General features: G+C 42.1%; 1 protein-coding gene across 1 annotated transcript; it reads right to left on the bottom strand.

Moving 5' to 3' along the window:
* Positions 1 to 539: 539 nt before the first annotated feature.
* Positions 540 to 16,820, bottom strand: LOC109889818 (rho-related GTP-binding protein RhoQ). The gene is made up of 5 exons (XM_020481551.2): positions 16,264 to 16,820; positions 15,835 to 15,893; positions 7,612 to 7,776; positions 2,459 to 2,554; positions 540 to 2,208 (listed from the first exon to the last, which is right to left on the bottom strand). The coding sequence occupies exons 1-5, from the start codon at positions 16,403 to 16,405 to the stop codon at positions 2,047 to 2,049; spliced, it is 624 nt and encodes a 207-aa protein (XP_020337140.1). The 5' UTR covers positions 16,406 to 16,820; the 3' UTR covers positions 540 to 2,046.
* Positions 16,821 to 17,684: the final 864 nt, after the last annotated feature.

Below are 17,684 nucleotides of genomic sequence, written 5' to 3'. Positions count from 1 at the left end.
ATTGCACATACTGCAAATTACCAGCAGAGGGTGACCATTTTCACATTCACTCTTGGAAAATGCTTAGAAATTGGATCTTAACTTTAAAAGTAGCAGAGATGCCATTAGAAAATATTAAACAATTAGCCAAATTTTAAAAAGAATACAAAATACTACTCATATTACTGAGCAAGCTGTAAAGCTTCACATGACACCAATGTTTGCTTTGTAGCACCTCCAGATTAAACACCATAGAGTCTTAAACTTGGATCAATTCTTTCTCAATTATGCTTTTAGATACAAAATGTCATTTCAACAATCCTTCCTCAAATTACTGTTCTATGGATTACATTGTGTGAATCATGGTCTTTGTTGTTCTGGGTTTCGGGAGGAATCACATGTGTGACACACTTCGAAGACACTCCTTCCTGTATGAGGTCACCACGGCCTAGCTAGCAACGGCTCCAAAGCAAGTGTGCCCAATACTGTACTTATAAAAACAACATCTATACATCATAATGTTCTGTAACACATCATCAAAGAAGACCCCAAAGAAAGGCTTTAGATAGTAAAACACATTTATTGAGTAGAGAAAAGGATTAACCAGAAGCTGCACTTGTTTCTGCACCGCTATAGATCCATTCAGTTTACCTCAGTAGCAGCATGTGCCACAACTTCCTGGTAAATAGAGAATGTCAACACTCAATAATCCACTCCGCTCTTCTAGGGAAAACACTACACAGCACAGCAGGCTGGGACAGAGAATGAGAAAGAGAGGAGCACCATATACATTAAAGCTTTAAAAAACAAGTCCAACTCTGGCCTAAAAAAAAACCTAAGATCAGGCAGTCGGCAAGCACCTTCCCAATGGATAGAAAACTGCAACAACAAAAAATAAGAGATATCTTCCGGCTGGCGAAGGCTTATGTGTCTGAAGAGGGGGTTGGAATACGGCTGGGGTTGGAATATGGTTGGAGCAGGCTTATTGTGCTCATGCATGCACCCCCTTGGCCTTTTGGGGGTGGATGTTGTAACCATGGTATGTTCTGTGCTTCAATGACAAAATTTTCACACTACTGAGCCAAGCCGAAATGAGCTGAATTGGGATGGACCGGTTCTGCAGCCATTAACACACAGTATGTTCTGGTCAGCACGATAATGCTAATGGTAGGGGTTTGCGGTTCGACTTTTAACTGTGCTTTATTGGACAAGGATAGGTATGTGGAGTGTGCTTCATGTTGTGTGCCTCTCTCCCCAAAGAGTCTGTATCCCACGCAGCTGTGTGCATTCAATTATTTGGCCACCATTGGGTTACTGATTAATTCAAGTCCAAGTTTAGTAATAATACTGCAAGCACCGCAAACTGAGCAAGAAGAGCAGATAATGTTATAAAAGACGGGATTAGTAGAAGAAAAAAAAGACAACTCCCCATAGTTGAGGGGAATAGCCTGTTCTTTTAAACAAAGTATTTCATTGGTTGTGGCTGAGGTGAGTTACTCAAACACACAATGTAAAGCGCTTGGAGGCTTGATGGAAAAGCGCCTTCAATAAATGCAATCAACCCAGTCGTTAATTACAGCATATATTATTAAAAATACATGTCATATTAGGAGTTAAATGGGCACGTGATACCTATATGGGTTTTCTGACAGCTTACAGCATGTTTTTTTTAAAGTACTTATAAAGGCAAATAAAGTCTTACTGAAGGGCGTTGTTGACTTGGGTATTGTGCTCCTTTGGTAGTAAAGCTGCCCCCTAACTCCATTGGTCGACAGCAGGAGACACAAAACCGCTCAAGAGCCCCGAACTAAAAATAGGGTCCTTGTCCATGTCGGTCCTTCAGCCTCTCTCCCCCCTTTTATGTCCTCTCCGCGGTCTCTGTCATTCGTTCTGGTTTGTATTCATTAGGCACCAAATGGAAGAAAACAGCCTGAAACAGGGTGGGGCTTCCTGATCTTGTCCAATAAGAAATGCTTGTTTTTGGTTTCCGTTTTCACATGTTTAAAAACATTTTCCATTGCATGCCCTAATAAATACGACCCAGGTGTTTTTGGATGTTTGCATCTCTCACGTGATGAGGCAGCAGTTGATATAGCGTGGCCCCAGTCTTCTCTTCAAGACTCCCTTTTTCCTCTTGGGGTTCAGGATAGCGATAATGGCCTCATCAAACACAGTTTTCAGTCCTTTCTGGGTGAGAGCCGAGCATTCCACGTAGACACACGCACCAATCTGGAGAGGAACAGGCTGTCACTCAAAACTATCAACATAGGATTAAACCTCATCACCAAGCTAGCTTGGGGAGGAAGCCTTGTGTGTGAGACTCAATCAACAAATGCCCAAAACTGAATATATTTCAAGCTTTATAATAATTTTAATACAGAATTGGTTTGATGAGGGACAGACCATCTGTGTAAAGTTGTCTCTCCTACACACTAAACGTTCCTTCTAACCTCCCTCCTGGCCCCACAGTGGTACGTACCTCCCTGGCTAGCTTCTGGCCCTGCTCTGTGGTGATGGGTTTTTCCTTCATGTCATTCAGTTTGGCAATGGTCTTGGGGTCATCACGCAGGTCAATCTGAAACAGGGAGAGACAACATTTCCAATCAGCACAGCCAATCTTGAGCAACTTATTCACTTAACCAACAACTTGTTCATTCAACTACCCACTGGGCACACCGCATAATTTCAATACGAATCATTTGGTAATATTTAGTTAATACGTTTGATCAATGAGAATACAACCTATTTTCACCCACTTAAAAAGACAGCCAAAAGTTTGAGAATTTAACAATGTGTTATGACCATCTTTTCAACCATCAAAAAACAACAACCAAATTCTCAATGTCAGATTTTTGGTTTAATTCTCTCACATTATTGCTGCACTTTCAACCATTTAAAAACCAAAAGTTCAAAGGGAACAGTGTCAGATATTTAGTTCATTTACACGACAACGTTATCACCGTGCTCCATCTAGCACAACAAATGACCTCGACTGCAATTGAGATGATTCAAGTACGTCATGCAACTGATCAATGCCATTTGAGATTCTGCACAGATTTATTCAATCGCAATTGTGAAGATCTCCACAGACCTGCTACTTTTGCATGCTATCTTGAACATGCACACTTTCTATGATTAAGAATATCTTTGTTGCAGTTAACCTCAATGTGTCCATAGTGTTTTACTCATTTAACAAGTTAAAAAAATATATATTGTTACATTAGTTTGTAAAATAGCCTTAAATTGAAGGCTATTTACTGGATTACAAAAATGTTTGGTTAACAACACAAGCAAACATTTAAAGGAGATTCCATTTGTGCCACTGAGTCTGGCTTTAATTCCAGTTGTCTACAAATTAATAATTGATGTCCTGAATTCACAGCTCCAGTTCAACCAAAAATGTATGTAATGAAAAAATAGGACTAAATCAGAACCATCTTAAAATGCAGTTTGATTGGATTTTGGATTAACTTCTATATTCCATTTGAAATGAACCAAAGCTTGAAACCCTGTATTGTCTATTTTCAGTTGAATTTAAACCTACCCTTTTGAATGAATTCAATAGCAACAATGAATCTATTAAGTGGAGATTTCTCAATCACTCTCATGAGTGGTAACAGTCAGTGGCAAATATCAAAGCTAAGCAGAGCAGGACTAGATGGGAGACCAAATGGATCTTCTTCCCCATTTTCAAAAAGCACCCCACATTTGACTTCAATTACCAAAGAGGTGCTCTTCCTGTTTCACGATTCTTCTATGGAGTTTCGCTGTAGTATTCAAACAGACAATGTTCATCTTGAGAAATGTGCCATATTAGTCCTTTGCACTATTTCCAAACACAATCCAAACCTTGTTTTCATTTTATCTTTATTTAACTAGGCTAGTCACTTTAGAACAAATTCTTATTTTCGATGACAGCCTTGTTCAGGGGCAGAACGACAGATGTTTTACCTTGTCAGCTCGGGGATTCGATCTTGTAACCTTTCAGTTACTAGTCCAAAGCTCTAACCACTAGGCTACCCACCGCCCCTACATTCTAACCACTAGGCTACCCACCGCCCCTACACTCTAACCACTAGGCTACCCTGCTGGTTCTCTATTATATTATTCCTTCATATGTATTCAACTTCAACCATGAGGCATTCGTCCCTTCATTTTCTTTTCAGTGCAGAACACACTGACACACACACACACACACACACACACGCTGTTCCTCTCTTACTAACACCCAATATGAGGCCAGGCACCACAGGCTGCCTTTTTAATGTTTTGATTTGTTGGTATTTTGGTCCATTAATATAAGTATTTTTAAAAAAGTAAACATATACATTTATCAAGTTAAAAAAATATATGTATTTCTTTAGTTTGTCATACCACTTTCCACTACATTTTAACCACTTTAAAATGGACATTCATCAACAATTTCAAAGCTCACTATATTAAATGACAGAATTTAAAAAGCCCATTTCATAGAGAATGTTACAAACTGGACTATATTTGGTAACTTACTTTCAAGAGATAATGTTTGGTAGTCTGAATTCAGGGTACTTGTCCTTAACTCCCATTTCCCGAAAGTCAGACTTTTCCAACATGCCAACTAATTTCTTAGCTTCAGAAGCATCTGCATTCAGCAACTTGTGTGGTTATCTTTAGATATATTCTCCAGACTTGCCAAGAGAGAATTTGATATGTTGTAAATAATATACTACCGTTCAAAAGTTTAGGGTCACTTAGAAATTTCCTTGCTTGGGAAAGAAAAGCACATTTTTTGCCCATTTTAAAATACCAAATTGGTCAGAAATACAGTGTAGACAGTCATTTACAACATTAACAATCATAGCTGAAAACAGCTGATTTTTAATGGTATATCTATATAGGCGTACAGAGATCCATTATCAGCAACCATCACTCCGGTGTCCCAAAGGCACGTTGTTAGCTAATCAAAGTTTATTATTTTAAAAGGCTAATTGAGCATTAGAAAACCCTTTTGCAATTATGTTAACACAGCTGAAAACTGTTGACCTGATTTAAAGAAGCAATAAAACTGGGCCTTCTTTAGACTAGTTGAGTATCCGGAGCATCAGCATTTGTAGGTTCGATTACAGGCTCAAAATGGCCAGAAACAAAGCACTTTCTTCTGAAACCAGTCAGAGTATTCTTGTTCTGAGAAATTAAGGCTATTCCATGCGAGAAATTGCCAAGAAACTGAAGATCTCATACAACGCTGTGTACTACTCCCTTCACAGAACATCGCAAACAAGCTCTAACCAGAATAGAACGAGTGGGAGGCTCCGGTGCACAACTGAGCAAGAGGACAAGTACATTAGAGTGACTCGTTTGAGAAACAGATGCTTCACAAGTCCTCAACTGGCAGCTTCATTAAATAGTAACCGCAAAACACCAGTCTCAAAGTCAACAGTGTAGTGACGACTCCGGGATGCTGGCCTCCTAGGCAGAGTTCCCTCTGTCCAGTGTCTGTTCTTTTGCCCATCTTAATCTTTTATTTTTATTGGCTAGTCTGAGATATGGCTTTCTCTTTGCAACTCTGCCTAGAAGGCCGGCATCACGGAGTTGCCTCTTCACTGTAGAAAGAGTGTTCTTTGGCTGCCATGTGCCTTTTACTGTGGAGTGGCTTCCATCTGGCCACTCTACCATAAAGGCCTGATTGGTGGAGTGCTGCAGAGATAGTTGTACTTTTGAAAGGTTCTCCAATCTCCACACAGGAACTCTGGAGCTCTGTCAGAGTTTTGCTCACCTCCCTGACCAAGGCCCTTCTCCCCCGATTGCTCAGTTTGGCCAGACGGCCAGCTCTAGGAAGAGTCTTGGGGTTCCAAACTTCTTCCATTTAAGAATAATAGAGGCCACTGTGTTATTGGGGACGTTTAATGCTGCAGGAATTTTTTGGGCACCCTTCCCCAGATCCGTGCCTTGACACAATCCTGCCTCGGAGCCCTACGGACAATTCCTTCGACCTCATGGCTTTATTTTTGGACATGCACTGTCAACTGTGTGACCTTATATAGACAGGTGTGTGCCTTTCCAAATTAAGTCCAATCTGAATTTACCGTAGGTGGACTCCAATCAAGTTGTAGAAACATCAAGGATGATCAATGGAAACAGGATGCACCTGAGCTCAATTACGAGTCTCATAGCAAAGGGTCTGAATTCTTATGAAAATAAGGCATCTGTTTCTTATTTTTTAACAATTTGAAAACATTTAAACTAAAAATCAGATTTACCTAGCTCAGTGGAGACCCTACGAACCTTAAGGGTTAACCAATCCTAGGAACAGGTAAGGCAACTCAGGTGTCTATACTTAGTTAGCACAGTTAGATTTACTTAGCACACTTAGCACAGTTAGATGAGATGGAAGTTTATGAAGTAGGGCCAAATGTAGAGATCTACAGGTTTTTAGCGAAGTCCAGCCAACCTTTTGATACAGGATTCAGTGATGTGAATCAAAACTGTCACCTGTAACAAAACAAAAGGGCACTATGGTAGATGGCATCCAAACTTTCTTTTAAGAGTAGCAGCAGCTGCACTTGACCAAGGATTCAAGAATCTTAGCTAGACGCGAAAGCCTTAAAATGGGGCGATAATTGTTAAGAGCTCTACTTTCTCCACCCTTATGGAGTGGCAGCACAAGAGCGGATTTCCATATTTTTGGAATATTTCCGGATAACAATGTTAAATAAAACTAAAATATTTGGGTTATTGAGCCAACAACGATGGGCACTGCACACTTAAGCAGACCAGGACCCAGTCCAATATCGTTGTGAATAGTCTTAGAATTGCTTTTAAAGAGAGAGCCCGCTGAAATAAAATGGTGATTAAAATGCATTTAATGAAATATTGACTCATTTGCACATTTTAATTAATTATTTCAGAAAAATGGTTATACAAAAGTCTTGTGTCTACATTCAACTGGTAAAAGTTAATTGTTATATGATTAAGGGGGGGGGGACACTACTTTACCACACATGCCCAACTGATACGTGTAACAAACTCTTTATTGAGACAAACATTCATTAACACTTCTGTGGTAGTGTTTGATTTGTGGCTCTGGTCATCTGTGAATTGATTGGGTCCACATCAGTATGTGAATTGATTGGGCCCACATCAGCATGCAGTGTGAGAATGTGAGTTACGGTGGGACTGACAAGAGAAGTAAATATCAGCCGAAAGAACGATAAATCACAGGCCCACTCTACTAAACTCACCACCACCAATATGGACATTTTCTATTTCTGGTGGCCAGGGAATTGCTGGCGGAGGGACACCCATAAGTGTGGTTTGATCTTCTGGAAAGTATTTGAGAGTTACTAAAAAGTTCAATTTACTCTTACTATTAAGTTCCATCTACTTTTTAATGATTCGGAACTATATACCTATATTTCTTTATGCATGTTCGTGAATGGTCTTAATAAGAATTAAATAAACCAGTGTATAGTACATTTAAGTGGAGGCTCAGTTTTATAATCCACCTCCCCTGTCAATGTGAAGTAGGGTGTGAGAATGAGTAGGGTGGATGAGGATAGCACATGCCAGGTGAATACAATACCCTCTGTGAAACTCAGCATGTGAAATGGCCAGGACAAAGTATAGAGACAGGCTATGGGTGGGGTGGCTCACCTGAGTGCCTATGAGGAGGTAGGGGACACTTGGGGCATACTCCTGCAGCTCGGTGACCCACTCCTCCCTCACATTCTGGAAACTAGCCGGGTTGACCACAGAAAAGCAGATGAGGAAGACATCGGTCATGGGGTACGACAAAGGCCTCAAGCGGTCATAGTCCTCCTGGAGAAATGTAAGGGCGGGTAATAAGAGACACAGGAGAGGGAGAAGTTAGGGGAGGGGAACAAAGACACTGGGGCGAAAGAGAGCAACAGCCTTCCTTACATAATATCCACCAAAAGACTACCACATCCTCAGAGTTAATACTCATGAATTATTAAACCGTATGAAAAATGAGCTCCAAATGCAGCTATCTTTTTACTCCTCCTCACTGAGGCAGAGAGGAGAGCAAACTTATTCTGTGCTTATCTACCGGACTTCACCATGCACAACACAACACAGTACACTGCCAAGCTACCAGGCTGTTTTATGAGAACAATGAACACTTTTATATGAAGGGAGTGATAAACATTTAGCCATTAGAATTTAGTTTTGAAATGGAGGGATGTGCCAATTTCTACAGATGACCTTCATCAGATAGCAGCTTTTCTCTCCGTCTCTCTCTGACTGTGGCTATTGGGCATTATTTCCCATTTCCCATTAGTTCTTTACAGGAAGCAGTGCGGAAGGCATCAGACAAAATGCCATCTCCGATAGGCCTCAGTTTATTGTGTGGCGGCAATAGCTAATTCACATATCCAACATGGTCCGGTCTGTGTAAATGAGATCAAGCATTTCCTCATTGCTCCCTGATACCCAATTCTGAGAGGATGTCCTTCTACATCACCGGCACACTCTGAATGACCCGAGTTTATACATGCAGAGTGCACACATGAAGACTGGTGATGGACAAGGTGGCAAGCTTGAAGGAAGTAAATCATCGTTAATATGACTGTCTGACTAGCTCAACAAACTAACTTAACATTGATCAGGTAAAAAACAGAAAAATCTAAGTGAATTAAATTCTGTGCACTGGATAATTAAGAAGTCTTGGACGACCTAGTGGCGATGCCATGATAGCATCTGTTACTACCACTTGGGGGCGGTAAGTAACTTAGTGGTTAGAGTAACCGAAAGGTTGCTGGATCGAATCCCCGAGCTGACAAGATAAAAATCTGTCGTCGTGCCCCTGAACAAGGCAGTTGGCCTACGGTGGAACAGTGGGTTGTCATTGTCAATAAGAATTTGTTCTTAAATGATTTGCCTAGTTAAATAAATAAAGGTTATTGTGAGAGCAGTGGTTTCAAGAACTGACGGAAATAGAAATAGCCTTCATGAAGCTTAGCTGATGTCTTACAGAAAATATGCGGATACTTCTGCTTTCTAGTCCATTTCAAACGCATGTAAAAATCTAATTGCATTTGTCACATGCTTCATAAACAACAGGTGTAGACTAACAGTGAAATGCTTACTTAGAGGCCCCTCCCAACAATGCAGAGAGAAAGAAGAGAAAGAAAAGTATTAACATGTAATAATAAAAGTAATAATAAATACACAATGAGAAACGAGAACTCAAAGTATTCAGACCCCTTGACCTTTTCGACATTTTGTTACGTTCCAGCCGCCCCCCTCAATCTACACACAATGCCCCATAATGACAAAGCAAAAACACGTTGATATTTTTACACATTTTCAATTTTAAAAAAAATACGGATATTTACATAAGTATTCAGGCCCTTTACTCAGTATTTTGTTGAAGCACCTTTGGCAGCGATTACAGCCTCGGGTCATCTTGGGTATGATGCTACAAGCTTGCCACACCTGTATTTGGGGAGTTTCTCCCATTCTTCTCTGCAGATCCTCAAGCTCTGTCAGGTTGGATGGGGAGCGTCGCTGCACAGCTATTTTCAGGTCTCTCCAGAGATGTTCGATCTGGTTCAAGTCCGGGGTTCTGGTTGGGCCACTCAAGAACATTCAGAGACCTGTCCCGAAGCCACTCCTGCTCTGGAGCAGGTTTTCATCAAGGAGCTCTCTGTATTTTCCCCGTTTAGCTTCCCCTCAAATCCTGTATGATACTGCCATCACCATGCTTCACCGTAGCAATGGTGCCAGGTTTCCTCCAGACGTGACGCTTGGCATTCAGGCCAAAGAATTCAATCTTGGTTTCATCAGACCAGAGAATCTTGTTTGTTTCTCATGGTCTGAGTGCCTTTTGGCAAATACCAAGCAGGCTGACATGTGCCTTACTGAGGAGTGGCTTCCGTCTGGCCACTCTACCATAAAGGCCTGATTACTGGAGTGCTGCAGAGATGTGAGAACCTTCCAAAAGGACAACCATCTCCACAGAGGAACTCTGGAGCTCAGTCAGAGTGACCATAGGGTTTTTGGTCACCTCCCTGACCAAGGCCCTTCTCCACCGATTGGTCAGTTTGGCCAGGCTGCCAGCACTAGGAAGGGTCTTGGTGGTTCCAAACTTCTTGCACTTCTACGCAGTACCCTATGTATCACCTTGCGGTCGGATGCTAAGCAGTTGCCATACCAAGATATGATGCAGCCAGTCAAGTTGCTCTTAATGGTGGAGCTGTAGAACTTTGAGGATCCGGGGGCCAGTGCCAAATCGTTTCATACTCCTGAGAGGGAAAGCTTTGTTGTGCCCTCTTCACAACTGTGTTGGTCTGTGTGGACCATGATAGACCCTCCATTATTTGAGCTGAAGCAAGAAAAAATATAAAAATGCTGCCCATTCACATCTTATATGTTGCCTGACTACAATATTGTATCTTGAAAACGTTAATTACATTCTGTGTACATTTTGGTATGTTTACCTGCCTCAATACCCAGTTCGGGTTGCAAAGGGTCGGACACTTTCCAGTAAATTTCTGGAATTTTTCAGGAAAGTAAGCCCTGGAATTTGAGGAATTTTTCTTAAATTCATTAAAAGAAAAAAACTTTGCTTATAACAGTGAACCTTTTTTTGAGGGATACACATGAAGCAATTCTCAATTGAAGCAATTTTGGTTAAACTATCCCCAATTCAATGGAATTGCAACCCTTTGCATTCACAGTGCATTCTTCCATCACATGTACAGCTGATTCTCAAGATCTTGCACACTAATGAGATGCTATTGAGCCCACACTACTACACTGTCTGAGCCAAGGACTACATGCTTTCTGGTAAGTTTTGATTACAATACTGGGTGGGGTGAATATATTTGATGACATACATGATTTTTTGTTAATTAGTAAATAGTAGCCTACAGCAAAGTGTGTTTAAATAATTTCTAACTTGTTAACAATTCCTGCTACTTAGTTGTTGATACCATGTGAGTTTTAGCTTGCTTGAGCCTGATAACCGAGGAGTGTTAATTCACCCGTTTCCATAGATGTTTCATTTTAAAACATTTCTCCCAAAGGAGTTGTTTAATCTAACTGTTTATCTGTACATGGAATTGTAATAATTTTAACTAATTTTTATTCTAATCTTTACAGGAAATGCCAAGGGCACTATCTGATATGTGGAGACATTTCACTGCAGCTAATGTAGAAGGAAAGGCTGTGTACATTTGCAAATATTGTGCCAAATCATAAGTGAAGAATGCAACAAAGATGCAGAATCATCTGGCCAAGTGCATAAAGTTCCCTCAGCGCTCATAACAAGCAACCTCTTTACAACAAGCAACCCTTTACAAAAGTAAATCAGACACCTTATGGATAGCAACAGCTCATGGTCCTCCTGGAATCAAAGTTTTTTTGACTCAATGGAGGAATGTAGTCAGAGAAATGCTGATGAATGTCTTGCTCAAGCTGTGTATGCAACTGGTTCACCTCTGATGCACACAGGCAATGTGTATTGGAAGGGATTTCTGAATGTTCTTTGCCCAGCATGCACCCCACCAACCAGACATGCTTTATCTACTCATTTTCTGGGTGCAGAGTTCAATGTTCAAGTGAAGGTCAAGCAAATCATAGAGAAAGTAGACTGTATTGTAGTCATCTCTGATGGGTGGTCGAATGTTCCTGGGCAAGGAATAATTAACTACATCACCTCCACCCCTCAGCCAGTATTCTACAAGAGCACAGACACAAGGGACAACAGACACACCGGTCTCTACATTGCAGATGAGCTGAAGGCAGTCATCAATGACCTTGGACCACAGTAGGTATTTGCACTGGTGACAGACAATGCTGCGAACATGAAGGCTGCTTGGTCTAAAGTGGAAGAGTCCTACCCTCACATCACACCCATTGGCTGTGCTGCTCATGCATTGAATCTGCTCCTCAAGGACATCATGGCTCTGACAACAATGGATACACTCTACAAGAGAGCCATGGTTAGGTATGTGAAGGGTCATCAAGTTATAGCAGCAATCTACCTCTCCAAGCACAGTGAGAAGAATAGGAGCACCCCATTGAAGCTGCCCAGCAACACCCATTGGGGTGGTGTTATCATGTTTCGCCAAGAAATGGCCATATCACAGTCTGCCGATATGGACAGTCCCATCAAGAGGATCCACCTGGATAACTTATTTTGGGAGAGAGTGGTAAGGAGCCTGAAACCTATAGCAGTAGCCATTGCACAGATTGAGTGAGACAATGCCATCCTGTCTGATGTTCAGACTCTGCTTGCAGATGTAAGAGAAGAAATCTGTACTGCCCTGCCCATTTCATTGTTGCTCCAAGCAGAGGAAACTGCAGTTCTGAAATACATCAAAAAGCGTGAAGACTTCTGTCTGAAGCCCATACACGCCCCAGCATATATGTTGGACCCCAAGTATGCTGGCTAGAGCATCCTGTCTGGTGCAGAGATGAACAAGGCCTATGGTGTCATCACTACTGTGTCTCACCACCTTGGCCTGGATGAGGGCAAGGTTCTTGGCAGTCTGGCAAAGTACACTTCCAAGCAAGGGCTTTGGGATGGAGATGCAATATGGCAGACGTGCCAACATATTTCATCAGCCACCTGGTGCAAGGGACTATGTCGATCTGAGGCTCTTTCCCCTGTTGCCTTCAACATACAAGGGTTGAAAAATTGGTGGTCATCTGGGAAATTTGAGGCTTTTTGAGCCTGACAACGAGCCATCCTCAACAAGGTTGGAAAGTGACAGTGAAGATGAGGCCTCAGAGTCTGATGTTCAAGAGGTGGACATTGAGGAGGTCCAGGGAGATTACATGGAAGCCTGAGAGGGAGACAACCAAAGCTTTAGTTTCTAAGTTATCATTTTACAGATTTATGTTGAAAATGTTTTTGGGAGATGCGATGGATCATTGGGGATCATTCAATATTCCCTTTTGCTCAGTGAAATCATCCCATGTGAAGAGTCAACTCATTTAATTAAAGTTCAATTCGTAACAAATTATTTTATTATTTTTCTATTGGAAGGATGTAATAATTTGCAATTATGTCTACTTAAAATAAGGAAAAATGTTTGTCTCCATATGATATAGTAAATATCCCATGCAAAAAATATTACATTTAAATGGTATTAATATAAATTTGCATATATTTCCATTAATTTCTATATGCCCGTTAATTCCTGTTAATTCCCATATCTGAATATTCCCCAAAATGTGCAACCCTAGACGCAGTCCATGCAAACAAACAGATCTCTAGTTAAAACCAACAGATTTGGCTGGATATGTTTTTATTATGTTAATTCGATTTCCACAGGGGAGCAGAAATTGTAGGCTAAGGGTTAAGAAACGAATAAAGGTACTCATAGCAGGGCATATTCCAACCGCTCTCCCCATACGGGTTCTTACATTTCGATCAGGGCGAGGCTTTCTTTCTATGGCATTTCTACTTGGCTGGGTATGTGATCTCAGCTGTGAGTGTGTCGAGTCACTGACATGACAGTCTGTTATCAGCGAGTCCCTCCTCCTCGTGCCTGGCGGCTGTGTCAGAGACGCCTGTTCCAACATAGCCACAAGGAGAATAACAAGCGCAGGCACTACGCTTCATGGCCCATCCTCAAAACTGTCTGAACACTGCACTGTAAAAGGGTTACTGTGAATTGTACAGTAACTTAATGGTAGTTGATTGCCAGCTAGTAACTGCATTTCATATTACATATTACAGTACATCCCCAAAACTGTCTGAGCATTTACCAACATGGGGACTAAAGTGATAGTTCAGACTGAGGTATCCCATTCAAGGTGATTACATCACATGCCAAATAATAGAGCTTTAGACCTATGGTGGTCAATGGTGAAACCGTTTAAAACATCCATCAGCAACCTCCATCTAGCTGTAGTGTTCAAATGTGAACGACATGTCTAGTGCTGCCATTGGTGTTCAGCTGAGTGGAGAGGAACAAGGCCCCGTGGCAGCAGCAGAGCAGAGCCCACTTTACTCTACCCCCTGCTGGGATGTCTAGGGGTCACATCTCAGGGAGGGCACAAAACCTAATGAGGCACTATACAAAACAAAAGGGGGGGTGGGGGTGGGGGCATCACAGAACAGTGACGGAGACATGTGCAACTGAGTGTGAGGAGTGCGAGTGCAGGAGGGAGTGAGCAAATGAGAAACTGAGCAGCAAAAAAAGGGAACGAGTGAAGAGTGAGTAGAGAGAGCCCAGTGTTGCCATGGGTACAACAGCACTTAACATCCACTTCCTGCTTCCCCCTCCTATCCACAGCAGCAAGGCTAGCTTTCTATGATTAGTGCATCAGCCAGGGAGAGGATGAATGAACAAATCAATAAAGTATATTCCATTCTGTTCTTGGCCCACATGTTCAAGAGCTAAGAAATGTGACTGAACGTGTTACGTATAGATGTATGAAATACACGGATGGTGGAATAAGTGTTACACAGACAAAATGAGAGACTCATTTCTCTTCTCTTTGAGCAAATGGTTAATCATCTTCCCCTATGAAACAGCTGACGATTCCAGGAGCTTCAGCTCTGCCAGGGGCATAAGTATTAAAAGGTCTTTGGAGCCAATAAAACATGTCTGATGCAGAGCAGAAGGTGGGGACTGTAGCAGGAGAGTGTGAATTAGCGGGTGGGTGGCTGGGTTGGATGAGGTTCCTCAACAGAGAGGGGGTATAGTATTTAGCATTGCATTCTTCCACACCCCTGGCCCGAGCCTCCTATAGGGCTCCATTACAGGGTTCCAGAGCAGATATGCAGTTTTTCGCTCCCCACTCACTCTGTTTTTTCCCCTGTCTCAGCCAGCCCCACAGTCTCTATTCCCTCCCTCTAGCACTCCCTTCTTTGATCAGATGCTGAAGTTATAAACATTACCAGCTGGCCTTGTGCTCAAAAGCATAAAGAGATCAGCCGAGGTGGAGGAGTGGAGGGGCTGCGTTTGAAGAGAAGTAACTACTCTCTGTGGCCTCTGCGCCCACAGTCGACATCTGGGAAACTTCTCAATTTCACAGACGGTCTGAATTAGAAAACAAAAAAGGCTCCAGATATGGAATTGCAATCAAACACCAAAGAGCAACGAAAAGCTGTGTGAAACACTACTGAAATTTAGTTTTAAGATCATATAGTTTCTCTAAAGAATGAGTTATGGTAGCCACAGATTCGAGTGGGAATAATTATTTGGGATTGTTGGAGACAATAGCTAAACTATTCATGTACTTATATTTGATTAATGAACAAACAAATGGGCCTTATAGTATTATTTCTCAACCTCAAAACCTATTCACCAGACGAATAATGTTTCAGTTCAGGACCTATTTGGACTTTACACAGTTAAAAAATATTGGGTTCGGGGGGAAGAGTGTTAGCAATTCGTCGCTGCATGTGACATGCCTTAACTTTCAGACCCAGCTTGGAAAAACAGGGCTAAAGGTCTTAGAGGAGAACGTGAGTGTGTGTTTACAGGAGAGCTTGCTGACAGGGAGTGAAAATGTTATGGCTGTGCACATTTGACTGCGTGCTGCTGTGTACAGTGAGAGTTGAGTGATACACTTGCAGATTTGAATGCTACATTGTAAAGAACCAACCCATAAACAAGACAGTGACAACCTCCCTACTGGACATAGGACCCCTGTTCTCTACATAATAGACCTATTGAAATGCTTAACGAGGCCTACAACCACGGTCTATCACACACCAGACTGACTGGAAACTAGAGCAATGTGGAGAAAACCGTCACCTGTTGCAGTTTAGAGTGATCAGAATTTCAAGCTTGTGGGTGTGTCTAGAGGGAGGGGGGGGCACATCGGGAGAGGTTGTGTCCTTGGACGTGGCATGCTTGGCAACCGGCCAGAGTAAAAATAAACTCACTGTACCTGACCAGCTGTGTCATACAGTCCCAATAAGTACTGCTTTCCGCCAACATTGACACTCACTGCAAAGCAATGAAAAAGGCTTGTTTAGAGAGACAGAGGGATCTCTTATCCCAAGTGGTTTTGCTTATAGAAACAGATGTATTCCTATGCAATCTGAGACAAAGAAAGTAGAAAAGGTAAGCATTGCACTACATTCAAACACACACTTCACTTTCCCCTGAACATTGGAATGTAGGGACTGTTCAAACAAATTGGCATAGAGATTAAACTCATGCAACAGTAACTAGATTACCAGAGTGTCAGATTTTATTAGGAAGGATCAGGTAACTGGAAATGATTAAATTCGAGATCTCTCTCTCCCTCTCTCACTCACTCACACACAGCCTAAATGTTCATGTAAGATCATGACATGTTCCAAAATCATTTTACCTGCATAATGGTCAAACACAGTGGGCACATACTCCTCTGGAAAGGCGTCGTTGGCATAGCTCATCAACAGACACGTTTTGCCCACAGCACCGTCTCCAACCACAACGCATTTCAACATAAGAGTACCAGTTCCGTTTGCCATGATGATCCTATCATTACCACCATCCTCCGACGCCCTGTTTTCCAGAGCTGCACGGAGATCCCCACACCGCTGGCATTACCAGAGACGGAGACCAAATGCGCGACTCACCGAAACCAATGGAAACTCCATTTCTCCTTCCTCCTGTCCAGTTCGCAAATGTGGCCTTAAAGGGTTTTTATTTCCACACTGCATACACAAAAAGCACAGGCACTGTGCAGAGTGGCTATTTACCGGTTCAGCAAAGTCTAGAAAGTCTCAGCAGTCGAAACGGGTTCGCCCTAGTCCCTAGTCCCCAGTCCCCCGCCCTATCGTTGATGTATTTGCGAGACGCGCTTGGAAGCCCGCTTAGCCTGTTCCCCAGTTCGCCCCTTGACTCTCGGTCTCTCGCCTAGTTTGCATTGGCACTATAGAAAAGGTGAGTTCGCTTGTTGTAGAGGCGGGGCTATATCTGAGACCAATGGGTTTTGGTAAAAATCCATAGATTGTGGATAGTTTATTGATATTAGGCTAACTTCTTTGCTATATTGTTGAAGTGTCTCCAAATAGCATTTGTTTCATCGTTATTACACTTGATTTGCATCTTCAAACACAACATTTTAGTCATAGCCTATACCCTACGTATAATGGTGTTTAATCCAGATACGTTCTCTATGGTTTTAGTCCTAATGAATCCCAAATGTTGGCATAATTGCCCAGAATCATTAGCCAAAACAAAGTATGACAATAATGTCATGATGACCTGAAGAGGGAGGGGAGAGAGTAGCGTGATCATCTTGCAGATGGAGAAACCACAGGGAGTGGATGCTGTGCAAATACAGTATACAGGAAGAGAAGACTTGGCCTCTGTGTTGCACTTGGACAGGTGTGGGTTGTCTCCTTGAATTAGCGCACCCAGACCCATTATCTTCAAGGAGGAAGAACAAGCAAACAAACACACTTGCACGCAAGCGAACATACACACACATCTGTTTGATAGTGGTGGGAACAGCTGTATTGTTACACATGTTTGTCCCAGAACACATATGATGTCCTGGACTTCTCTCTCCTACCCTACTTCCATTTGATAGCATATGTCACATGTGCACAAATGCATACATTCTCCCACACAACATCCCTATACGTCATATCCACTTTGTTGATAGTCCCTAGCCAGATTGTACAACTGTACAATCAGCATCAAGGGGCGTGGCTCCCCTAAACTACGAAGCTGTAGCTTTCAACCTCCGCTGTAGCGCTACCATATCGTTTGACAAGGGGCCTGTTCGTTTTGGATGGCCCG

This window comes from Oncorhynchus kisutch, linkage group LG4 (assembly GCF_002021735.2).
Source record: "Oncorhynchus kisutch isolate 150728-3 linkage group LG4, Okis_V2, whole genome shotgun sequence".
Taxonomy (NCBI): domain Eukaryota; kingdom Metazoa; phylum Chordata; class Actinopteri; order Salmoniformes; family Salmonidae; genus Oncorhynchus; species Oncorhynchus kisutch.
This window is presented reverse-complemented; position numbering and strand designations above follow the sequence as displayed.

What these genes read in the sequence shown, in the direction of transcription:
- LOC109889818 (XM_020481551.2), bottom strand. Translation starts at nt 16,405, where the DNA reads ATGGCAAACGGAACTGGTACTCTTATGTTGAAATGCGTTGTGGTTGGA. An exon ending in TGTGTTTGACCATTATGCAG is followed by an intron (nt 15,894 to 16,263) that starts GTAAAATGATTT and finishes ATTGCTTTGCAG; the next exon opens with TGAGTGTCAATGTTGGCGGA. An exon ending in ACCTCCTCATAGGCACTCAG is followed by an intron (nt 2,555 to 7,611) that starts GTGAGCCACCCC and finishes TCCCTGTTTCAG; the next exon opens with ATTGACCTGCGTGATGACCC.